Raw genomic sequence first — 18,635 nt, forward strand, 5'->3', positions numbered from 1 at the left:
CACTGTGCGACTCTGCATCTCCATTTTAGTGAGTTAACAGATCTGTACAACTTGCCCACGGCTCTGTCAAACATGAATTCAAACCTTTCTTCTGCCATGAACACACACACTCAGTTTTTCTGTTGTGGATGTCACAAATCACAAATAGGAAGACAACTATCATATCAGTTAAATCATGATACCACATTTTAAAAGACGCTATATGCTCTGGTTTATATCCTCAGCGTTTTTGTTTTCCATCTCTTTTCAAGACCTTTGATTTTTAAAACAACATTCACTTGCTAATTAGGTGACTAATTGGATACCCCTCTCTCTGGCTTTGAGTGTGTCATCAGGTTTCACACTGTAATCCACATCATTTACTTTAATATGCGCCGACAATTTACAGCTGAAGAGAATAAATTGGATTTAGTTTCCCTCTTTATTACTGTAAACAACAGTGGTTTCTACTGCATAAAACTGCACTGTCATCACATGTGCAGCAAATATGTGCTGTTAAATGTAGTTAAATACTCACCACCAAGTCCATTTCCACCATGTAATGAAAAAATAAGATCCTGTAAGTCACTATAATGAGAAATTATCTCAAAATCAAAGACTTAGTATCTCAAAATAATAATAAACTTCCTCAAAATAATGACTTAGTATGGCAAAATAATGAATTAAAATCTCAAAATAATTACTTATTATCAAAAAATAATGGCTTAATACCACAAATAATTAGAGACCTTCTCAAAATAATGTGCTAGTATCTCAAATAAGTCATTATTTAGGTACTATATGATTATTCTGAGATACTGTGTCATTACTTTGTGACACCAAGTCATTATTTTGGGATACTAAGCGATTATCTTAAAAAAGTTTCTCATTGTTTTGAGATACTAACTCATTATTTTGAGATGTGAAAGGCTTCTAATTCTAATGACTGTAATGGGGATCTTTTTCTTCTTTTTTTTTATCACATTAGCAGAAATGTCCCTCCATGGTATGAAAAGTCTTTCTAGATGTAAATCCACCGCAAAGCAATGTAACATTGTAAATGTAGGCAGCCGGAGACAGTCTGCAATGCACAGAGGCAGTGGGATGTCAGGGGCAGCTGACAAGAGGATGTTAGGTGGGCGAGTGGCATTTCATCATACAATCCATGTACAGTAATCAATGACCACTCACTGGTGGAGGGAAGAGGGACAGCAGAGAGAGTGAGAGTGCCAGTGGGCATGTCAGATAAAAGCACTGAAGGAGAAAAACGGGGAACAGGGGGTGGCTGCATTGAATCTGGTGGGGGGTACGACAGAAAAAAGTGGGGGACGTGTAAAAGAGCACAAACTGTGGGAAATATGCGGAGATTAAAGTAAGCAGATGATTATGTAAGCAATTGCTTGACGGGGGGAGACACACATAAAAGGCCAGGGAGAGTGTGCTGATTGGAAAAGCTGAAGAGCCTGCACCTCCTCTCTGCTGTATAATCCATCTCTCAGCGATCGCTCTTCAGATCAAAGAACCCGGCATTTTTACTCTAATTAAACATCTTTTGTTATGACAAAAAAACCCACTTGTTCTCTCTCTTTCACTTCATGTGTTTTTAATTTATTTGCCCTTCACAGTCTGAGAAATAAAGGTGCTAACTAGAACCATAAAGGGTTCTATGGCTTATCTCCATAGGAAAAATCCTTTATGGTTTCTGGTAGAACCTGTTTTAAAGGTTCTTTTTGGAACCCTTTCAGAGAGTTCTACCTAGAACCCCCTATGAGAGGTTTTACTGAGAACCCTTCTATGATCCCATGGTTACACCCAGAACCCTCTCTGGAAGTTCTACAAACCTTTTTATATTCCAAGGGTTTTGTCTAGAACCAACCCAGAGGGTTCTACCAAGAAGCTTTTTAGATTCTGTGGGTTTTATCTAGAACACACTCAAGGGTTGTACCTTTTTATATTTCAAGGTTTGTAACTATAACAAACTGATGGGGGTCCTATGGAGAACCTTTTTATATACCACGGATTTTATCTACAAAACACTCAGGGGGTTCTACCGAGAACCTTTTTTACATTCCAAAGGTTTGATCTAGAACCAACCCAGGGGGTTCTACGGAAGACCTTTTTATATTACAAAGGTTTTATCTAGAACCCACCCAGGGGGTTCTTCCGAGAATCCTTTTAGATTATGGTATTAAAAAAAACCCTATGAAAGAGTTCTTCAAGGATTTCCACAATCCTAGAACAAGTCTTTCTTCTAAAAAGAGTTCTTTGGGTGAAAAGGATTCTCAACAGAACCTCTATTTTACACAGTACCATCAATAAATGCTTCCTTCCAAAAAGGGTTCTTCAGAAGCAAATGGTTGTGGGTAGAATCTCAGCCCTTCAGGAAGAACCCTTTTGGAACCCTTATTTCTAAGAGTGCTGTGTTCTTTTAAGAAGAACTAGAACCAACAGTGTTCGTGCAGTATGCAGGGGGTGTATTTACAGTAAATATTTTACCTGTTACTAGAGCGTGACGGTCTCTGGTTGGGGCAAATCTGGTCAGCCATGCTTCTATTTTAAAAACACCACCAGCCTTGTAAGCCTGGCACCATCCAGGCAGCACTGCAGATGGCTTCGTAAAACCAGCTCCAACATCTACTGCCTGGATTCATGTTTGGGGGGAGAAATAAAATAAAATAAAATAAACAGGAAGTGCTGAGACAAACTGCTTTCAGAATAGCTGAGCTCAATTTCTTCGAAGTGTGGAGGCAATCTATCGAACACGGAGTGATTTTGAACCCATGAAACTGAGCCAGACATGATTCATGAGTCATGCATGTAAACAACAGTGTGTAAACCACGCTGTGTAGGACATCAGTTGTGATGGAGAATTGGATTTATAAAGGATTAACGATTCAGGGGGACTAGAGGATTGGTTACAGACAATAGCACGCCGTTCTGACCATCGACTAATTGTATTGTGGGTGCTCTGATGTGCACCAGATTAATGAACATGTGCTGGGTGAGTTCAGGCAGAATACTCTGTCAACCAGACCATGAACACATGGTTATAGGGCTATACTGCTCCATTTTATCTATCTCTCCTGCTCTCCAGATTCTGAGGGTTTTAACTGTACAATCCTGGGGCTCCATTCAAAATAAACACTGTGGCAGACAATTAAGATCCCCATTTATTCCATCAATCATGCGACAAAACAACAAAAACAACGCCCTCGTAGAAAACAAGGCAATCCGTCATGGCAAGGGAAGTCATCAATCATATTCTTTGTATATAAAAATCCCAAATAATAAAGCTGAAGTTCATTATTTTCAGGTCAAGAGGTCAATTCCTGAAGTCTACCCTTCGGCCACGGTGATACTGTATCAGCAGTTTTTGTATATCATCAGGGGGTAAAAGCTGGCAGGAACAAACATCAGACTGATATTTAGTTTATATTTAAAATACTCCAGTGGATATGTCCCATGACTTTGATAAAATCAACTTACATTATTTCCTTATTTTCGACATCTTCTATTTTTCTACATCCATACTGTATATTGCTGTTCTATATGTATATGTTGTTTAGGATAATAAGAGACATATTACTTTACATTCTCACTGTATGTATTTTGTCATATTATTGGTATATTGACTGTGTTTTATATTGTAGTAGACTGTAAACACATACACATATTACATACATTTTTCTATTCTTGAACGGGAGCATCTGTAAATGTTACCAATTCTCCCCTAGGAGATCAATTAAGTATTTATGCTTTTGATTCTGATTATCATTTACAGCAAAAGCCAATTTTACTGCCATATTGAGCAGCTGTTGACTGACCATATGATCCAATTACTGATCGACTGTACAGTAAGATAATTAACAGGATTATTACAGCTGCCCTGCTCTGTGGCTAAAACAGAGCACTCATAATTGCTATCCACTCTTTGAAAATATATATTTATAGTGCCGACTCATCACAACAACAAAATATTCCCTTTTTACCATGACTATTACACTTAGTTTGATATCTTTAAGTGGGTGAAATGCCAATACGATACTTGTTCAATACATTTCATTTTTTAATCATGAAGGTCAGGACACTTCAGTCAACACATCCAACCATGAATGATTTTTATATGAGCAACTAGAGAGGATGCAGGATTTATAAGACTGCAACCAGCTGAGATCAGAGTCCTGACACAGACTCACGGAGTTATTGTGCCATCTGTTGGATTTACAGAGAACTGCAGCGGTGTGTCAGTGGCAGGGACAGCTTCACAGGACACATAAAAAAAAACTGCCCTTTTCTTCCCTCATTAAAAATCATAAAAGTACAGATGATTTATTCTGGTTAGGTGTTTTCCCACCAACCTATTGTTTAATGTCCTATTTCTGGAAACTATAGCTATTGCAGTATTTTACTGACAAAATGTGACTAATGAGGTTCAATCATTTAAATAACATGGCTTTCTGAGATTATGCTACATGTAGGCCTATGGGTTTTTGTTTGTTTGTTTGTTTATTTGTTTCCTCTACAGCTCATTAAATCAGTAAACCATGTCAAACAATATTCAAAATGTCATATTTGCGTAGACAAGTGAACTCACTGACTTCCAACTGAATTAGGAAAACTTCAGCTAGGCCCACTACTATCATCTTGAGTAAAAGATTCAAGATAGTTGCATGGAACAAATGTAACACAATTACAATCATACATCAAATTATCCATTTGAATTTAATTTTTTCTCCATTGTCCTTCCTTTATTGTAGTTTTAGACAGTACACAACTCAAACACAATCATGGCTGCAGCTACTGATGCTTTAGTCATATCTTTAGTGTAAAGTTTATTACTGTGAGTATGGTAATGTTGAACAGTATTAGAGTGTTGTTGTTAGTTATTTATAAAAGATTTTTATCAACATTTAAATATGGAATGCATCAAAAACGTTTTGAATTTATGAAACTTTTCACTAAAGTAAAAGTAGAAATCCAACAGTAAATATCCTGGAACAAAAAATTAGAGCGATATTATCATCATCAACATATTATGTATATATTTATGTGTGTGTGTGTGTGTGTGTGTGTGCATAAAGGTACTAATACCTAAAAAAAAATACCATACTGTGAAAATCGAACCCCAAGTTGGCACGCTGGGTAAAATGTGAATAAAAAACATTGCAATCATGTGAAAATCCTTTTTGACCTAGAATCGAATACAGTACAAAGATGAGATATTTAATGTTCAAATTTATTAACTTTAGCGTTTTTGTGAAATATACACTCATTCTGAATTTGATGTACAGCAGGAACAAAAGACTGGAAAAGAAGTTTAGAACATTCTACATGTGAACAGGTTAATTGGTAAAGCGTGATAGCATCATGATTGGGGATGAAAGGAGTATCCTCGAAAGGTTCAGTCGTTCACAAGCGAAGATGGGGCTAAGACCATCACTACACAAAAAACTGTGTGGGCGAATAGTTCAAGAACAATATTTCTCAAGGCACAATTGTAGGGAATTTCACCATCTACAGTGCCATTAAAATATTTGTATTAAAGCAGTATTAAATTCAGAGTGTATATTTACAAAAAAAAAAAACAACAACAAAAAAAAACAATCAAATTAATCAGTTTGAACATTAAATATCTTGTTGATTTTTTTTTTAAGTGAAAAATAAATAAATAAAGATTTGTGCAGAAAAATTGTTTTTTCACTTTTTCAGTGTTTTACTATTATATATATATGATGTTTTTGGATTAACATTACTGCTGCATTAATGTATGTGTTGTAATTTACTGCTGTAGATGTTTATGGTTCAGTTCATTTTAATTGCTCTACATATAGCTTAATCTACAGCATCATATTCTTTAAGATCTTCATATCACCACTATCCACAATTAATTCTAACATGTCTACTTTTCAGGAGCTCAGAAAACAGCCATGCTTTCAGCTTTGTGGCGATGTATTTTTAAAATGATCCAGTGGCTTTGTAAATGGTTTGCTGGTCTTATGAAATAAGACAAGTGTCTCAATTCATAAACAAGCACTCTTTTCTTCAGTTTTAGCAAAAAATTAAAAATCTCCAAATTTGGGGATGAGTGTTTTATTCACAAGACAGCCACGATATGTTTGTAGCGTTTAAAACTGTAAACTTTTCACGAGCTCAGAAAAACAGCCCTGTTTTCAGCTTTGCAAATGTCTTTTCCAGCTAATCCAAGAGGATTTTTAAAAAGTTTATTTAGATTAATAAATAGGAGGATTTTCTAAATTCATAACAGAACGCTTAATCCTTCGGTTTATCAGAAAAATTCTAATTGATTACCACATAATTAAAAGATAGTTTAAAAAAAAAAGAAGAAGAAGAAAGATTTTCACTGGACAGGAGGGGTATGAAACACTGTAAAATACCAATACTTTTTTTTTTTTTTAATTATTCACACCCTTAATTTAGGTCCCATACAAAATGATTATATGTAGTTTTATATTTTTAGCTTTTATTTTGTTTTTAGTTTATGTTTTCAATGTATTTTTGTTTCAGTTACTTTCCAGCTTTCTTGTTTCAGTCTAGTTTTATTGTTTAAACATGTTTAGCTTTAGTTTATTTTGATAAGTTTCTGTGTTAGTTTTAGTTTTTTATTATCAATATTATTATCATATGGGGGATATTTGTCAAGATATTAGAAATTCAGAATTACAATACAAACACAACTCTTTGTAAAGGCAACTGACTCACAGTCATGCAGACATTCCAGTCTTAATAAACGCATGATGCACCAATGACTCCTCATGCTCGTGTTGACAAATTTCACCAAACTGACAAAGACAAAAGCTTAAGACATTTCCTGTGTATTTTAAAATTTTTGTTGGTTTTGTTACTTACAAATTGCGAGTACAAAACATTGTTTCCGTTAGTTTTCTTTTTTTTTTTTTCTTAAGTCTAATCTTTATTTTTTATTTCAGTTAACTAAATTTTTTTTTTTCCACTCTACATTTAATTTTTAGTTTAGTTTTAGTTAACTAAAATAAAGCTGGTCCCATACTGTTCATGTTCCATAATAAAACATTGTCAGTAGGGTGTGAAGCCAATACACTTAGATTTTTTTTTTTAATGGGAAAATTTACAAATTTTCCCATTAATTTTGTGGGAAATACGCACTTCCCAAAAAAAATCAGCATTATGTCAAATACATCAATCTGCTCAGATGTTATATCAAAATAAAAGTCTAAAATAAGAGTAAACACGGTGTGTACCTGAGTTGCCCAAATGTTTGTGCTGTTTCAGCAGCATCAACCATAGCAGCGCTCCGGTGTGGGCGGGGTTGACCCGGTGAGAGGGGCGGGGCAGTTGAGAGGTCAAAGTTGAATTCATTTTGTCTTTTGTGCCAAGCAGAAGAGTGGAGTCCGATCGAATAGCGGTGTCTCTTCCCTCTTCCCCGGATCCTTTTAAAACTCCCTCCCGAACCTCTCCCCTTCTACCCTTGCCACCCTACCCACCCCCTGAACACTCTTCAAGGGACGGTTCGGGTAAGACCTCCAGAAATATGGCTTTGTTTTCTTTCTCTGTGCTTTCCTTTCAGAGTGAAGGACGGGGATAACTCGGTGTGCCTCGGTGGGCTCCGTAGGCCGCGGGATCAGGCTATTTCCTGGATTAGACGATGCTAACGCTAGCGAGCTGAATGGAAAATTACTGAGCTGTATTTAACTTGGTGGCCGAATTAGTAGCTAGTCAGTTGTTTGTAAGTGCATTTTACAAATTGGGTGGTTTTATATCCTAGCAGTGAAATTATTAATGTTGATATGAAGGTATATGGTAACGGTGCTATCTTGGTCATGTTTAAAAGAGTACCCTTGATTCCATTGAAACTCTCGCGGGATTTGTATGCGTTGTTTCTTAATTTCTCAAACTGTGTATGTCCTACAGTACAACAGCAATGTGGATAAAATTTGCTTGGTTTAGGGAAGAAGTAACACTTGGTTAGGGTCAGAGAAAGATCCTACTTTAGGTTAAATCGACCGCTCTCGCGAGATATTTCGCTGGTCTGGGGTTCCCTTGTAGACACAACCTGCTAACTTAGCCTCCAAATCTGGTTTGCGTGACTAGCAGTGATGCTCTCTCCAAAATAGGATTTGCCGATGTTAACGCTGTCCAATAAGCCGCCTGTTTTTACTATGGATGCACACTCGACATAAAGTTGCTATAATATAAAAAGTACGTTTTAGCAGCTTGCTTCCAAGCTTTTAAAATATAGCGACAAGCTATGTCGCCACAGCTGTTCAGTTGCAGCAAATAGTCATTGCCACAGGGAGACAGTAGGTCATTGTGCTAACGTGAATGAGTGGACTCAGGCCAGTCTAATGTGAATTACTGGAGTGAAACGTCTCATTCTTTCGGAGTGGCTAACTAACGTTATGAAAGTACAGTACCAGCTCAAATCTGCAAGATGTTAACTGCCTGCGTCGCTTCATCGAGCTGCACTAATAGCAGCTGTTTTTTTTTTAGTAAACAAGGCTTTCTGCTGAGATGTCCTCATAGTTTCCAGTAACTACATTTGTCTCTGATGATCTGTCACATTTTCCACTCCATTGCAGACGTTCAGCCAGTGACCAAAGACCCACTTTGTTGGCCAGTTTAGTGTGTTTGTGTGGATTCAACTGCAGCAATGGACTCAAGTTTGGTCGAAGGAGGACTTAATGTCACCTTAACCATCAGGCTACTCATGCATGGGAAGGTGAGTGTGGCTGCATGCAATGTTTGATGACAAGTGCAAAATCTGACTGAGCCCCACTCTAAAGTCACTCCTCACTCACGTAAAAAACAAACAAACAAACAAAAAAAGAAACAACTTTGTACACCCGTCTAATGTATATATAATGTTATCAGCTTTCATGTTTTAGTTTTAAATTGTAGGGCTGCACAATTAGTCAAAATATTATCGACATTGTGATATCTATTCAAGCTGCAGAAAGTGCAGTTTTTTGATAGACATTAAATGTGTACCAAAACAGCATTATAATGAAGTCCTGTACTGCTGCAGAGACATGCTGGTCTAAAATCTTGCTCTATGGTTGTAAGAAAACATTTCGTTTGGCATGACTCCAACAAATGTCACATCATCATGATTTTAATAGCCTCTTTTTCAGTGAAAATGAAAATTGCAATCCAAAAATGATCATTCCCACCAATCGTGACTCACATCGAGATCATAATAGCTATCAAAATAATTGCAATATGTGTATTTACATTTTTATTTTTTTACCAGCCCCATGTTGTAGTGTGTTTTTATTCTTATATATTTTTGTATTTATTTTTATTTTCCTCTTCCACTGTTGACATGTATTTTTAATGCTCATTAACTGTTCCTGTGCAAGGCCTGATAAATTGTTTCAACAGCATGAGAATATCCCAGTTGGGGATCAATAAAGTACATCCATCCATCCCTTTAAGGCTGGGGAATATATTGATGTATTGATATTGTGATATGAGACTAGATATCCCTTTGGATTTTTGTTATGCCATGATATGGTAGAAGTGTTGTCTTTTCCTGGTTTTAAAAGCTGTATTACAGTAAAGTGATGTAATTTTCTTAACTTACTAGATTCTTCTAGTTATATTATTTTTCTTCATCTCAGTTTTACACTTTGTCACTACATACACAATACTGATGATTATTTATTTAAAAAAAATCTCATGTTAATATTTTATGTACGCAGTAGTAGCCATCCCTACAATTTTGAATAATTATTGATAAACATCAATACCAGGGTATTTGGTTAAAAAAAAGTGATGTTTGTTTTTGTCCTTGTTGCTCAGCCCTAAATCCATTCATCCATGCCTCTATCCCTCCCTCCCAGTTTAATTAGGGCAACTTCTGCTGTAGTCAGAGGAAAATGAAAACAAACCGCTTCAGTTTTTTCCTCTGCCAGTGACTGAAGAATGTGTCTATTGCTTTTAACGTGCATTTTTGTTCTCTTTTGTAGGAGGTTGGAAGCATTATTGGCAAGGTGAGTTGTTTTTACTGCCAGTATGATGCTATCTACACCTTGCCCCTAATGTGTGTTTTGTAAATATTTGTGTATTTGTGCTTTCTTCACAGAAAGGAGAGTCAGTTAAGAAGATGAGAGAGGAGGTAAGATGCGTTTTTTTTTTTAAACATGGGAAAACAAGAAGACACATGTTCTTGCATTGACTCATGCATCATATGATAACACTGCGACTGATTTGATATTTCCTGTTTTGTTCCTCTGTCTGTGCAGAGTGGCGCTCGCATTAACATCTCAGAGGGGAACTGTCCGGAAAGGATCATAACCCTCGCAGGACCCACCACCTCCATTTTTAAAGCCTTCTCTATGATCATTGAGAAACTGGAGGAGGTTAGATTTGCTTGCTATGTCTGAAAAAAGACATGTTCTAGTGATAAAACTGACACTTTTTTGACACAGATTTTCCTCTTGTTATGTCATTTTATCTCCAGGACATAAGCACCTCAATGACTAACAGTACAGCCACCAGCAAACCGCCGGTCACCATGCGTCTTGTTGTGCCTGCCAGCCAGTGTGGCTCACTCATTGGCAAAGGTGGCTGCAAGATCAAGGAAATCAGAGAGGTTTGTCACATCTTATTTCTTTCCTTTTAAGTTTGAAGCTGTGTCTTAAAAGTGCTAGCTATATACCAGGGTTTCTTATACTTTTGTAATTTAAGGCTCACTTGTGTTTGTTAAAATCTCTGAGAACCACATGACAAAAATGGAGAAAAATAAACCGGGCCATGAGAGGATTTCACAACACCCGAAACACCATGCTTCTGCCTCAGTATTACTGCCTGAGAATTTATTCAGGGTCATATTTCCTTACCATGTGTTGGAGCTTTTACTGATGCAGGGTTGTCACATCACTTTTTTATTTTAAAAGGACCATTTTGCTGTAACTGTGGGAATGTTGGCTAGCTAACAGTGGCTAATCTCTGCTGTCAATGATGATGTGTTATGATTGGTGACAAACATAACTGGTCATTGAAATTATCGATCTTATCAATTTTAATTTGACACTTTTTTAATTTATGTGAATTGTTGACCCACCATATGGTGCTCTGAGGTCAACCAGTGAGCCGTGGCTGACATTCGGCAGTGGCAAGCAATTGCAACATTTGCAGAACAAAGTCCTAATATCTTGACAGCTCTTTAGCTATACCCACTCTATAATAATGCAATAATGAGGACAGACATGTAACATTATGTACCCATCAAGTTACTTACACATTCAGGAGAAGAAGCACTAGCTCTGGGTCAAGTTGCAGGCCTTCAGCGTGTAGCTCACATGCACTACCATGCATATATGGCTGACGCGGCTACCAAAATAAAGAACAGAGATGGATTATAACACACACAGGGAGTGTGGGAGTGTGACTTCACTCCTGGCTCAGAATGCCATTACTCCATTATATCTTGACATACTGAATATTTATTTTGCTACACTACTAATGTTCAAAACCTTAAATCCTGATGTGCCCTAACACTTGTTTGTGTCTTTGCAGTCGGCAGGAGCTCAGGTACAAGTAGCAGGGGACATGTTGCCCAACTCAACAGAGCGTGCCATCACCGTTGCAGGGACCCCACAGTCCATTATCGAGTGTGTCAAGCAGATCTGTGTTGTCATGCTTGAGGTACAGACACTATTTATTGTAATGCTGCTTTTACTCTTTTGGAAATTTAGGATGACTGTTAATGATACTCTTGATAGTTAATTGTTTTTGCGTTTGTTCATGTTAGTTCAATACACAACTATGGATATTTGTTTTCACAGTCTCCACCAAAGGGAGTGACCATCCCGTACAGACCCAAACCCTCAGGCTCTCCTGTCATCTTTGCAGGTGGTCAGGTAAACAACAAAAATGTTGTTAGTTTTTGTCTGTTTGTTTTTTTCCTTTAAGATTTGTCATAGCATTGTTTGGCTAGGCAGTTTCTCAAGTTTTTTGGGGAAAAATATTCCCAAATTGTACTGATGCAATTCTGATGTTTTAAAAAGAAAAAAAGTAATGATACACAGGCTATCATTCTAGTTGCAGATGTGCTGTCTGTAGCATGTCTGTCTTTGTTCTTGTGGCATACCAAGGACAGAGGACTGATGGATATTGGAGTACACTGTGTGTGACACTGCCACACCCTCCTAAGTGCTGTTCTCTCCTTGCAGGCATACGCTGTCCAAGGGCAGCACGCCATTCCACAGCCTGATGTAAGTGAAGGGCCCTCTGTAAGTGATCCAATATATTTGCAACTTCGGTCCTGGGAAGCCATGCCACCTTCTTATTTCATCCCTTACTCTTGTTTTTCCCCAACCACCACTGCCTGATACACATCCTTTTAATAATTCCAAAGATTATAATTATTTCAAGTTTTAACAATTATGTTTTTCTTTACCCTTTAGACTAAATCACAAGTTCCATGTTCCATTTCACATTTTCCTCTCATTGTCACTATAACCACTTACAAAAGGGAAATAATTACAAAATTTCAGCTTTGGAATGTCTTCTAGATTTTTCCTCACTCATAATTTCTGTTTGTGTTTGTTTGCTCTCCACGTCCCTTCCTCCATTGTTTCAACAGCTCACCAAACTTCACCAGCTGGCCATGCAGCAGAGCCCCTTCCCCATTGCACATAGCAACCAGGGCTTCCAGGGTAGGTGGACAGATTGAAAGACCCAATGTGATTGCTGTAGATTTGTAATAATCCACCTAGTCAACACACACTCATGGGTTTTCTTTGCATTTCTTCAGCTGGGATGGATGCCTCTGCACAAACTGGCTCTCATGAGCTGACCATTCCAAACGATGTAAGTTGTATTTATCTCATTTTTGCTTATTAACCATGTTTGTGAGATTGCGTATTTCCATGCTGTTTGTATCTTTCTTGGTGCTGATGTATTCTCATGTTTTCTTCTTTCCTCCTCAGCTCATTGGCTGCATCATTGGCCGTCAGGGTGCAAAGATCAATGAGATTCGTCAGATGTCAGGGGCTCAGATCAAGATTGCCAACCCTGTGGAGGGCTCCAATGACAGAACAGTCACCATCACTGGCTCCCATGCCAGCATCAGCCTGGCTGAGTACCTGATCAATGCCCGGTAAGAGGCTTCACATCCATCACAGAACACCAAGTTGACAGGAACAGAGCAATGTTTTAGGTCTGTTTACTCCTGTATCTGAAATGGTGAAATGCTCTAGAGTGCAGTTTGTCAGATCGATATGGTGGTAGGAATTATTTATAGGGGTTCAGCATTCACAAGTTAATGACATGATAGTAAGATTAATAACATAATAAGCTTATTGTAACTGATTCTGAGTTTTCTTATCATATTCATTTGTCCAGAAAGTATGTTGGTGCCATATCACATACTTCAGAAGCAAATACTTTGTCAAGCACCCTCAAGCTTATTATTAATAAGATTATAGATGGTCTATTTACCAAAGTTTTATTATATCAGACTACTCAAGGCAGTTTCTACTGATCACTTGCTGGGAGGTAAAATATAGTACTGTCCTGGTCTGATTTACAGTGTGTGATTTCAAGTACCAGTCAAGATTCTGCTAATTACATCACTCCACTTTAACTGTGAAATTTATCTAAATAAATCATTATAGGGACTCTTCACCCCAAACTTAAAAAAAGCATATTTTTTCTCTGGCCTGTAGTGGTATTTATCCATCTAGGTTATTTTGGTGTGAGGAACAACTTCCTTTCGACTGTTTAAAAAATATAGTTCCAACATGAAACTGCTCACAAGCTTTGTGGATTATCTTGAGTAACCAGGTCATGACTCTGAAGAGACACTGCTGTTGAGTTTTTCCAGATATATTTTTTGCCACTTTGAGCACCTCAAGCTGAGTGCTATCACTATAGTGGATATCTCCAAAACTCAGCAACTCAAAACAAATCAATCTAGATGGATAAAGAGCACTACCAGCCAGTAAGGCTGGGCAATATGGCTAAATAATATCTCTATTTTTAAGTTATTCCATATTTTATATCTCAATATACTAATTTTCTCTAAAATAACTGTAAATTTGACAATAGTGTAGGGATGTCATTTGTGCTTTCACAAAGTATTTACACAATGATATTTTGGTAAATAATCATCAGTAATGTGGATATAATTATTAAGTGAATAAAGGAAAATAACATTAAATCTAGAACAGTCAGTTCAGAAAATCACTTTACTGTAATGCATCTGTTCAAACCAGAAAAAGACAACACAGTTGCCATACCACAGTATAACAATATCCAAATTCCAAGAAGATATCAAGTCTCATATCACAATATCGATACATTGCCAAGCGCCAGAGAAAAATATCTTATTTTGATTTTTGGCACAAACTGTCCCTTAAAGCCAGAGTTCACTCAAAAAATGAAATTTCACTTAATATCTACTCACCCCTGTGCTGATGTGAGGATGGATGAAGATCTCCAGTTCACAAAACACTCCTGGAGCTTCAGTGGAAAACGGCATTGCAGCCAAATGTGATATAATTGAAGTGAATGGTGACCAGTTTTAAAATGTAAAAAAAAAAAGAAACACAAAAAAACAAAACAAAACACAAAATGTCTCCATACTGCTCATGTGGTGTAATCCAAGAGTCCGTAAGCCGTGACATTAAAATTTGACCCAAAAAGACGCCATTTACACCATATTTTAGGCTAAATGTCAACTGTAGCCTCTCAGACTTGTGTGCACACGCCTGAAGCGGGTACACAGGCTCTCGCCCAAGTAGCGCGACACGAGATATACAAGATACCTCGCGATACCTTCACATCTGTGTTTACATGCTACCTGGAAGTGACTCAGACAACAGAGAGAGATCTGCTCAGAAATAAAAAAAAAAAAAAATACATGAGCAGTGCGGAGACATTTTGTCTTTTTTGTGTTCTTTTTTTACATTACACATAAAACTGGTCACCATTCACTTCAATTGCACTGGATTTGGCTGCAACGATGTTTTCCGCTGAAGTGGAAGTGTTTCGTGAACTGGAGATCTTCACACATCGTCTCATCAGCACAAAGGTGAGAAGATGCTGAGTGAAATTTCATTTTTGGGTGAACTATCACTTTAAGTCTCATTTAGATGGTCAGTAGGTTTTAAGTAGTCTTAAAGTTAAGTTGTCTTAAAGTAAACTTTATTCTGGATTTTGATTAAAATGTTTTATGACCATTTTTTAATTTTATTTCATAATTTATTTCACTTTATTTAAGTTTGAAAAGTGGTTTTAGTTCCCCTTATCATTTTTATTGTTGTCCTAGGTCTGTTTGACTTTGTTTAAATCTATGAACCATTTTATTGGTTTTAATGAAATGTTTACTATTTTTATTTGGTTTATTTGCTTTAGCTCAAATCTTTTACTGTTTACATTTGTACAATCTTATCAGTTTCTTAAACATTCTAAACAGGAAACAATGGGAACAGATTTTGTGCATTTAGGGCCACTCCATCTGTGTTCTCTTTGGGTTTTTCAAATGGAAACTCCTACTTGTTAGCAAAAAGCAGTGACATGGTTTAAATGCTGATGTCCTCCCTTCACTTCCCCGACTCTAGGGGGGTTTAGAGCTATTTATGTACCAGCATCAAGCCAATTTATTTGTATGGTGCCAAATTATAATTGAAGTTATCTCAATAAACTTCATGTAGAGCAGGTCTAGACTAGGCATGTGTGCAATTATCGACTATACAATTAAACTTCACCCTCACTAGTTGGCACCAGAAATACTAGTTGGCTAAATTTATCAATATTTTATTCATGCATGATGCCAGTTAACTGTTGCCTCTAAGATGTTGTGCCACTGCCCACCACTAGCCAGTGCTGCAGCCCTGGCAGACAATAGCCCCTCTTGCCCAGCACAAATGCCCAAATGGCCCTGCCCTGGATGTTGTTATCAGCAAAGTGGGACAGATGATAGTCCATAAAACCAGCATGATTTGTCAGTATTTTGATGTAGAAAATGAAAATAAGGATAAATGTAGACTGTTTCAAAATAAACTAGCGTATAACCACTTGACTGGAGCAATGCATAACCACATTCAGCACAGACACAGACATCAACGTCCAGCTCCATATTAACAATGTTGTTTACCCGCAGACACTGTGATCCTATTCAGTCTGAAAAGTTGAAGCATTTAGTGAGTTTATGTTTTGTAGGAAAATGTGCAGTGTTTTTAATACATGGTGCACAGTGCCACAAATTTAAGCAGCACTTAAAGTCTGATTTAGTTATTGTAGATTGTGATTAACTGCTTCAAATGAGTCTTAACACGCACTTAATCTATTAATAAACTGGGTTCCATTTTAACTGCTTTTTCTGAGTATTTTCTTAATGATGACTAGTCTAAATTAAGATTTGTGTTTAATCGACAGGGGAATTAGTCTCCAGGAACATTAGTAGTCTAGACTGTACTCCTAATGCTGAAACCTATGTCAGGTAACTTTTTTTTAGTCTAGAAAAAATAACATTTTGATGCTAAAACATACATTGACCAAAATTTCATCATTGGAATTTGAATACATAAGGAACACTTCTGGGAGTCTACAGAATAATATAAAAACCTCAAAAAAACCCAAATAGAAGTAATGCACTCACCCTTTAACAAAGCATTGGCCAGAGCAGAAGTGGAAGTGAATAATAAAATACGTCATGCTCCTCACTTAAATAACATCATCCCTCTGGGCACCATTTTGGTTGTTGCCAAATTGCAAGAGGTATTTAATAACAGCAGATATTCTGAGATAAATCAAGTGCCACAGAACTCAAACAGCTTTAAACTTACTGTATGAGCTCAAGTATTTTGAATTGCATATTAAGGCTGAAGTTATCGTGTTTTTTTTGTCATGCTCCACAGGCTGTCTTCTGAAGCTACTGGACTCGCAGCCAACTGACATGGAGGATCTTCATCAGCACCTAATGTAACCCCTCCCCCTACTTTTTACCAAGAGGTCCCTTATTGAACTTAATGCAAAAACCAAGTACTATAAACTCACTGTTTTCTCCTCTGCTTTGGTTCTGAACCTACTCAGTTGTAATTACACCATCATCATGATATTGGTATTTTATTTATTTATTATGTTTTTAAATTCCCTTTGCATATAGTTTTTAAAGACTACCTTCTGTTGTATTTTTTCCTCTTATTTTACTGTATATCTGTATGATCTTCTTGATATAGGTAAAAAGTTTTAGAAAAATCTGAAAAGGCATAAATAATGTTTTTCTTATGTCAGATTTTTCTTAGAAAATGTAAAAATGAAGAAAAAAAGACACACAATAACATTATAGATGGACTGTTCTTTCCCTTCCTTTTTAAATATCTATTTATTTTTATTTAATACACAGCTCCTTGTAAGAGTAGAATTCATTGATATTTGCCATCTTCTATTTGAAGCTGTACTTTCTGAATGAGGCATTGTGGGATTAACGGGTTTCAGTGGGTGTAAATGATGACTGAAGATGTTATGCAGGAAAAACCTTTTTAGTCAGAAGGTTAATTTATCCCTTGTTGAGTGCGGGTTCAAAGGAGAATTTTAAGCTACATTATGTCTCACCTCTAATTTGCTGAGTAATTGTTTTGTGTCATTCCTGTGTTTCCATCCGTTTTATTTCTCGATCAGGACTTTTGAGCATTGTTGTGTATTGGATTCTGATAAGGGTGGGTGGGCCTTGGTCACCAGGAATGGGCCTGAATGAGAGGAAAATATTTTCTTTTCTCTGAAATTACTAAGACCATAGTAATGACGATGATGATGATGATAATAATAACATTGAAATGTTTGTTTTAAATAGAGAAAATATTTTTTTTAACTGCAGGGCTGGGGAATGCTGCAAGGGGCAAAACTACAAGACATATTGGTCTTTATAAGTATATTATGCTGAGGTATTAAATTATGATTAACTAGAAGGAGAATTATAGAATTAACACTAGTTTCCTGCTATCCTTTTTTGCCTGGGTCAGATTTTATTTTTTATTATTCTTTGCAGGATGAAGAAACTCACGTTTTTGTGCACGTTTTCAAACTATTGTAGATCTGGGTGCAATTAAATTGTTGAAGAAATGAAATGCAGAAATAAAAAAGATGTGAAATGCTTAAACAATTTTGTCTTTCGTATGTTATGTTTTTTTTTTTTCTTTTTTTTTTTTTCCAAGGCAGCTGACAAGACAACTTGATAACCCTGTTATCAAGCTCATAGTTATTGATAATAAATAAGATGTGATCTGTCTGTTAAAATTCTGGAGTCATAGGCCATAAAAAGAATAATAAAAAGAATAAATCTGTAAAAGAATAATATAAAAAACTGAGGAGTAAATAATACAAAATTTTGAATTATAGACAGTTAAAAATTTTAAATACAAAGAGATAAAATAAGCAAATGAAACATTTGTTTTTTGCATATTAATTAACTTAATTTTTTCTGTATATTTTACATAGCATTTTATTTTTAGATGTATTTTTTTCATTTTTCTGCCCTATTGTTCCCTACTGCTTTCGGTTTAATGAACATGACTCCAGCCAGAAAATAAATGATAAAATATTTTGTAAAAAAAAAAAAATCTACAGAAAACACTGAGAAATGAAAACACTTGTAATTGTTCCATTATAATTTTTGTCTTTAGAATTCCACATTTATTCTTTTATTTTTA

The 18,635-nt window shown here is 36.4% G+C and overlaps 1 protein-coding gene across 2 annotated transcripts; it reads left to right on the forward strand.

Annotated features, from left to right (window-relative positions):
- The first annotated feature begins 7,330 nt into the window (after nt 1–7,330).
- Nucleotides 7,331–18,088, forward strand: LOC146324961 (poly(rC)-binding protein 2-like). Of its 2 annotated transcripts, none has more exons than XM_084720637.1 (13): nt 7,331–7,490; nt 8,556–8,695; nt 9,945–9,968; nt 10,061–10,093; nt 10,221–10,337; nt 10,439–10,570; nt 11,497–11,625; nt 11,766–11,840; nt 12,153–12,212; nt 12,566–12,638; nt 12,737–12,792; nt 12,912–13,081; nt 16,845–18,088. In XM_084720637.1, exons 2-13 carry the CDS (start codon nt 8,627–8,629, stop codon nt 16,879–16,881), a joined length of 975 nt encoding a protein of 324 aa, XP_084576763.1. In that variant the 5' UTR covers nt 7,331–7,490; nt 8,556–8,626; the 3' UTR covers nt 16,882–18,088. The 2 variants fall into 2 exon arrangements, with proteins under 2 accessions (XP_084576763.1, XP_084576765.1); XM_084720639.1 differs by having other exon boundaries at nt 12,153–12,194.
- The last annotated feature ends 547 nt before the right edge of the window (nt 18,089–18,635 follow it).

Source organism: Lutjanus erythropterus, chromosome 6 (assembly GCF_056507025.1).
Source record: "Lutjanus erythropterus isolate fLutEry1 chromosome 6, fLutEry1.hap2, whole genome shotgun sequence".
NCBI lineage: Eukaryota > Metazoa > Chordata > Actinopteri > Lutjaniformes > Lutjanidae > Lutjanus > Lutjanus erythropterus.

Excerpts from the sequence above, each read along its gene's own strand:
- LOC146324961 (XM_084720637.1), top strand. The coding sequence starts at position 8,627 with ATGGACTCAAGTTTGGTCGAAGGAGGACTTAATGTCACCTTAACCATC. Across the intron at positions 9,969-10,060 it reads TTGGAAGCATTATTGGCAAG|AAAGGAGAGTCAGTTAAGAA; the intron begins GTGAGTTGTTTT and ends CTTTCTTCACAG. Across the intron at positions 10,338-10,438 it reads TCATTGAGAAACTGGAGGAG|GACATAAGCACCTCAATGAC; the intron begins GTTAGATTTGCT and ends TTTTATCTCCAG.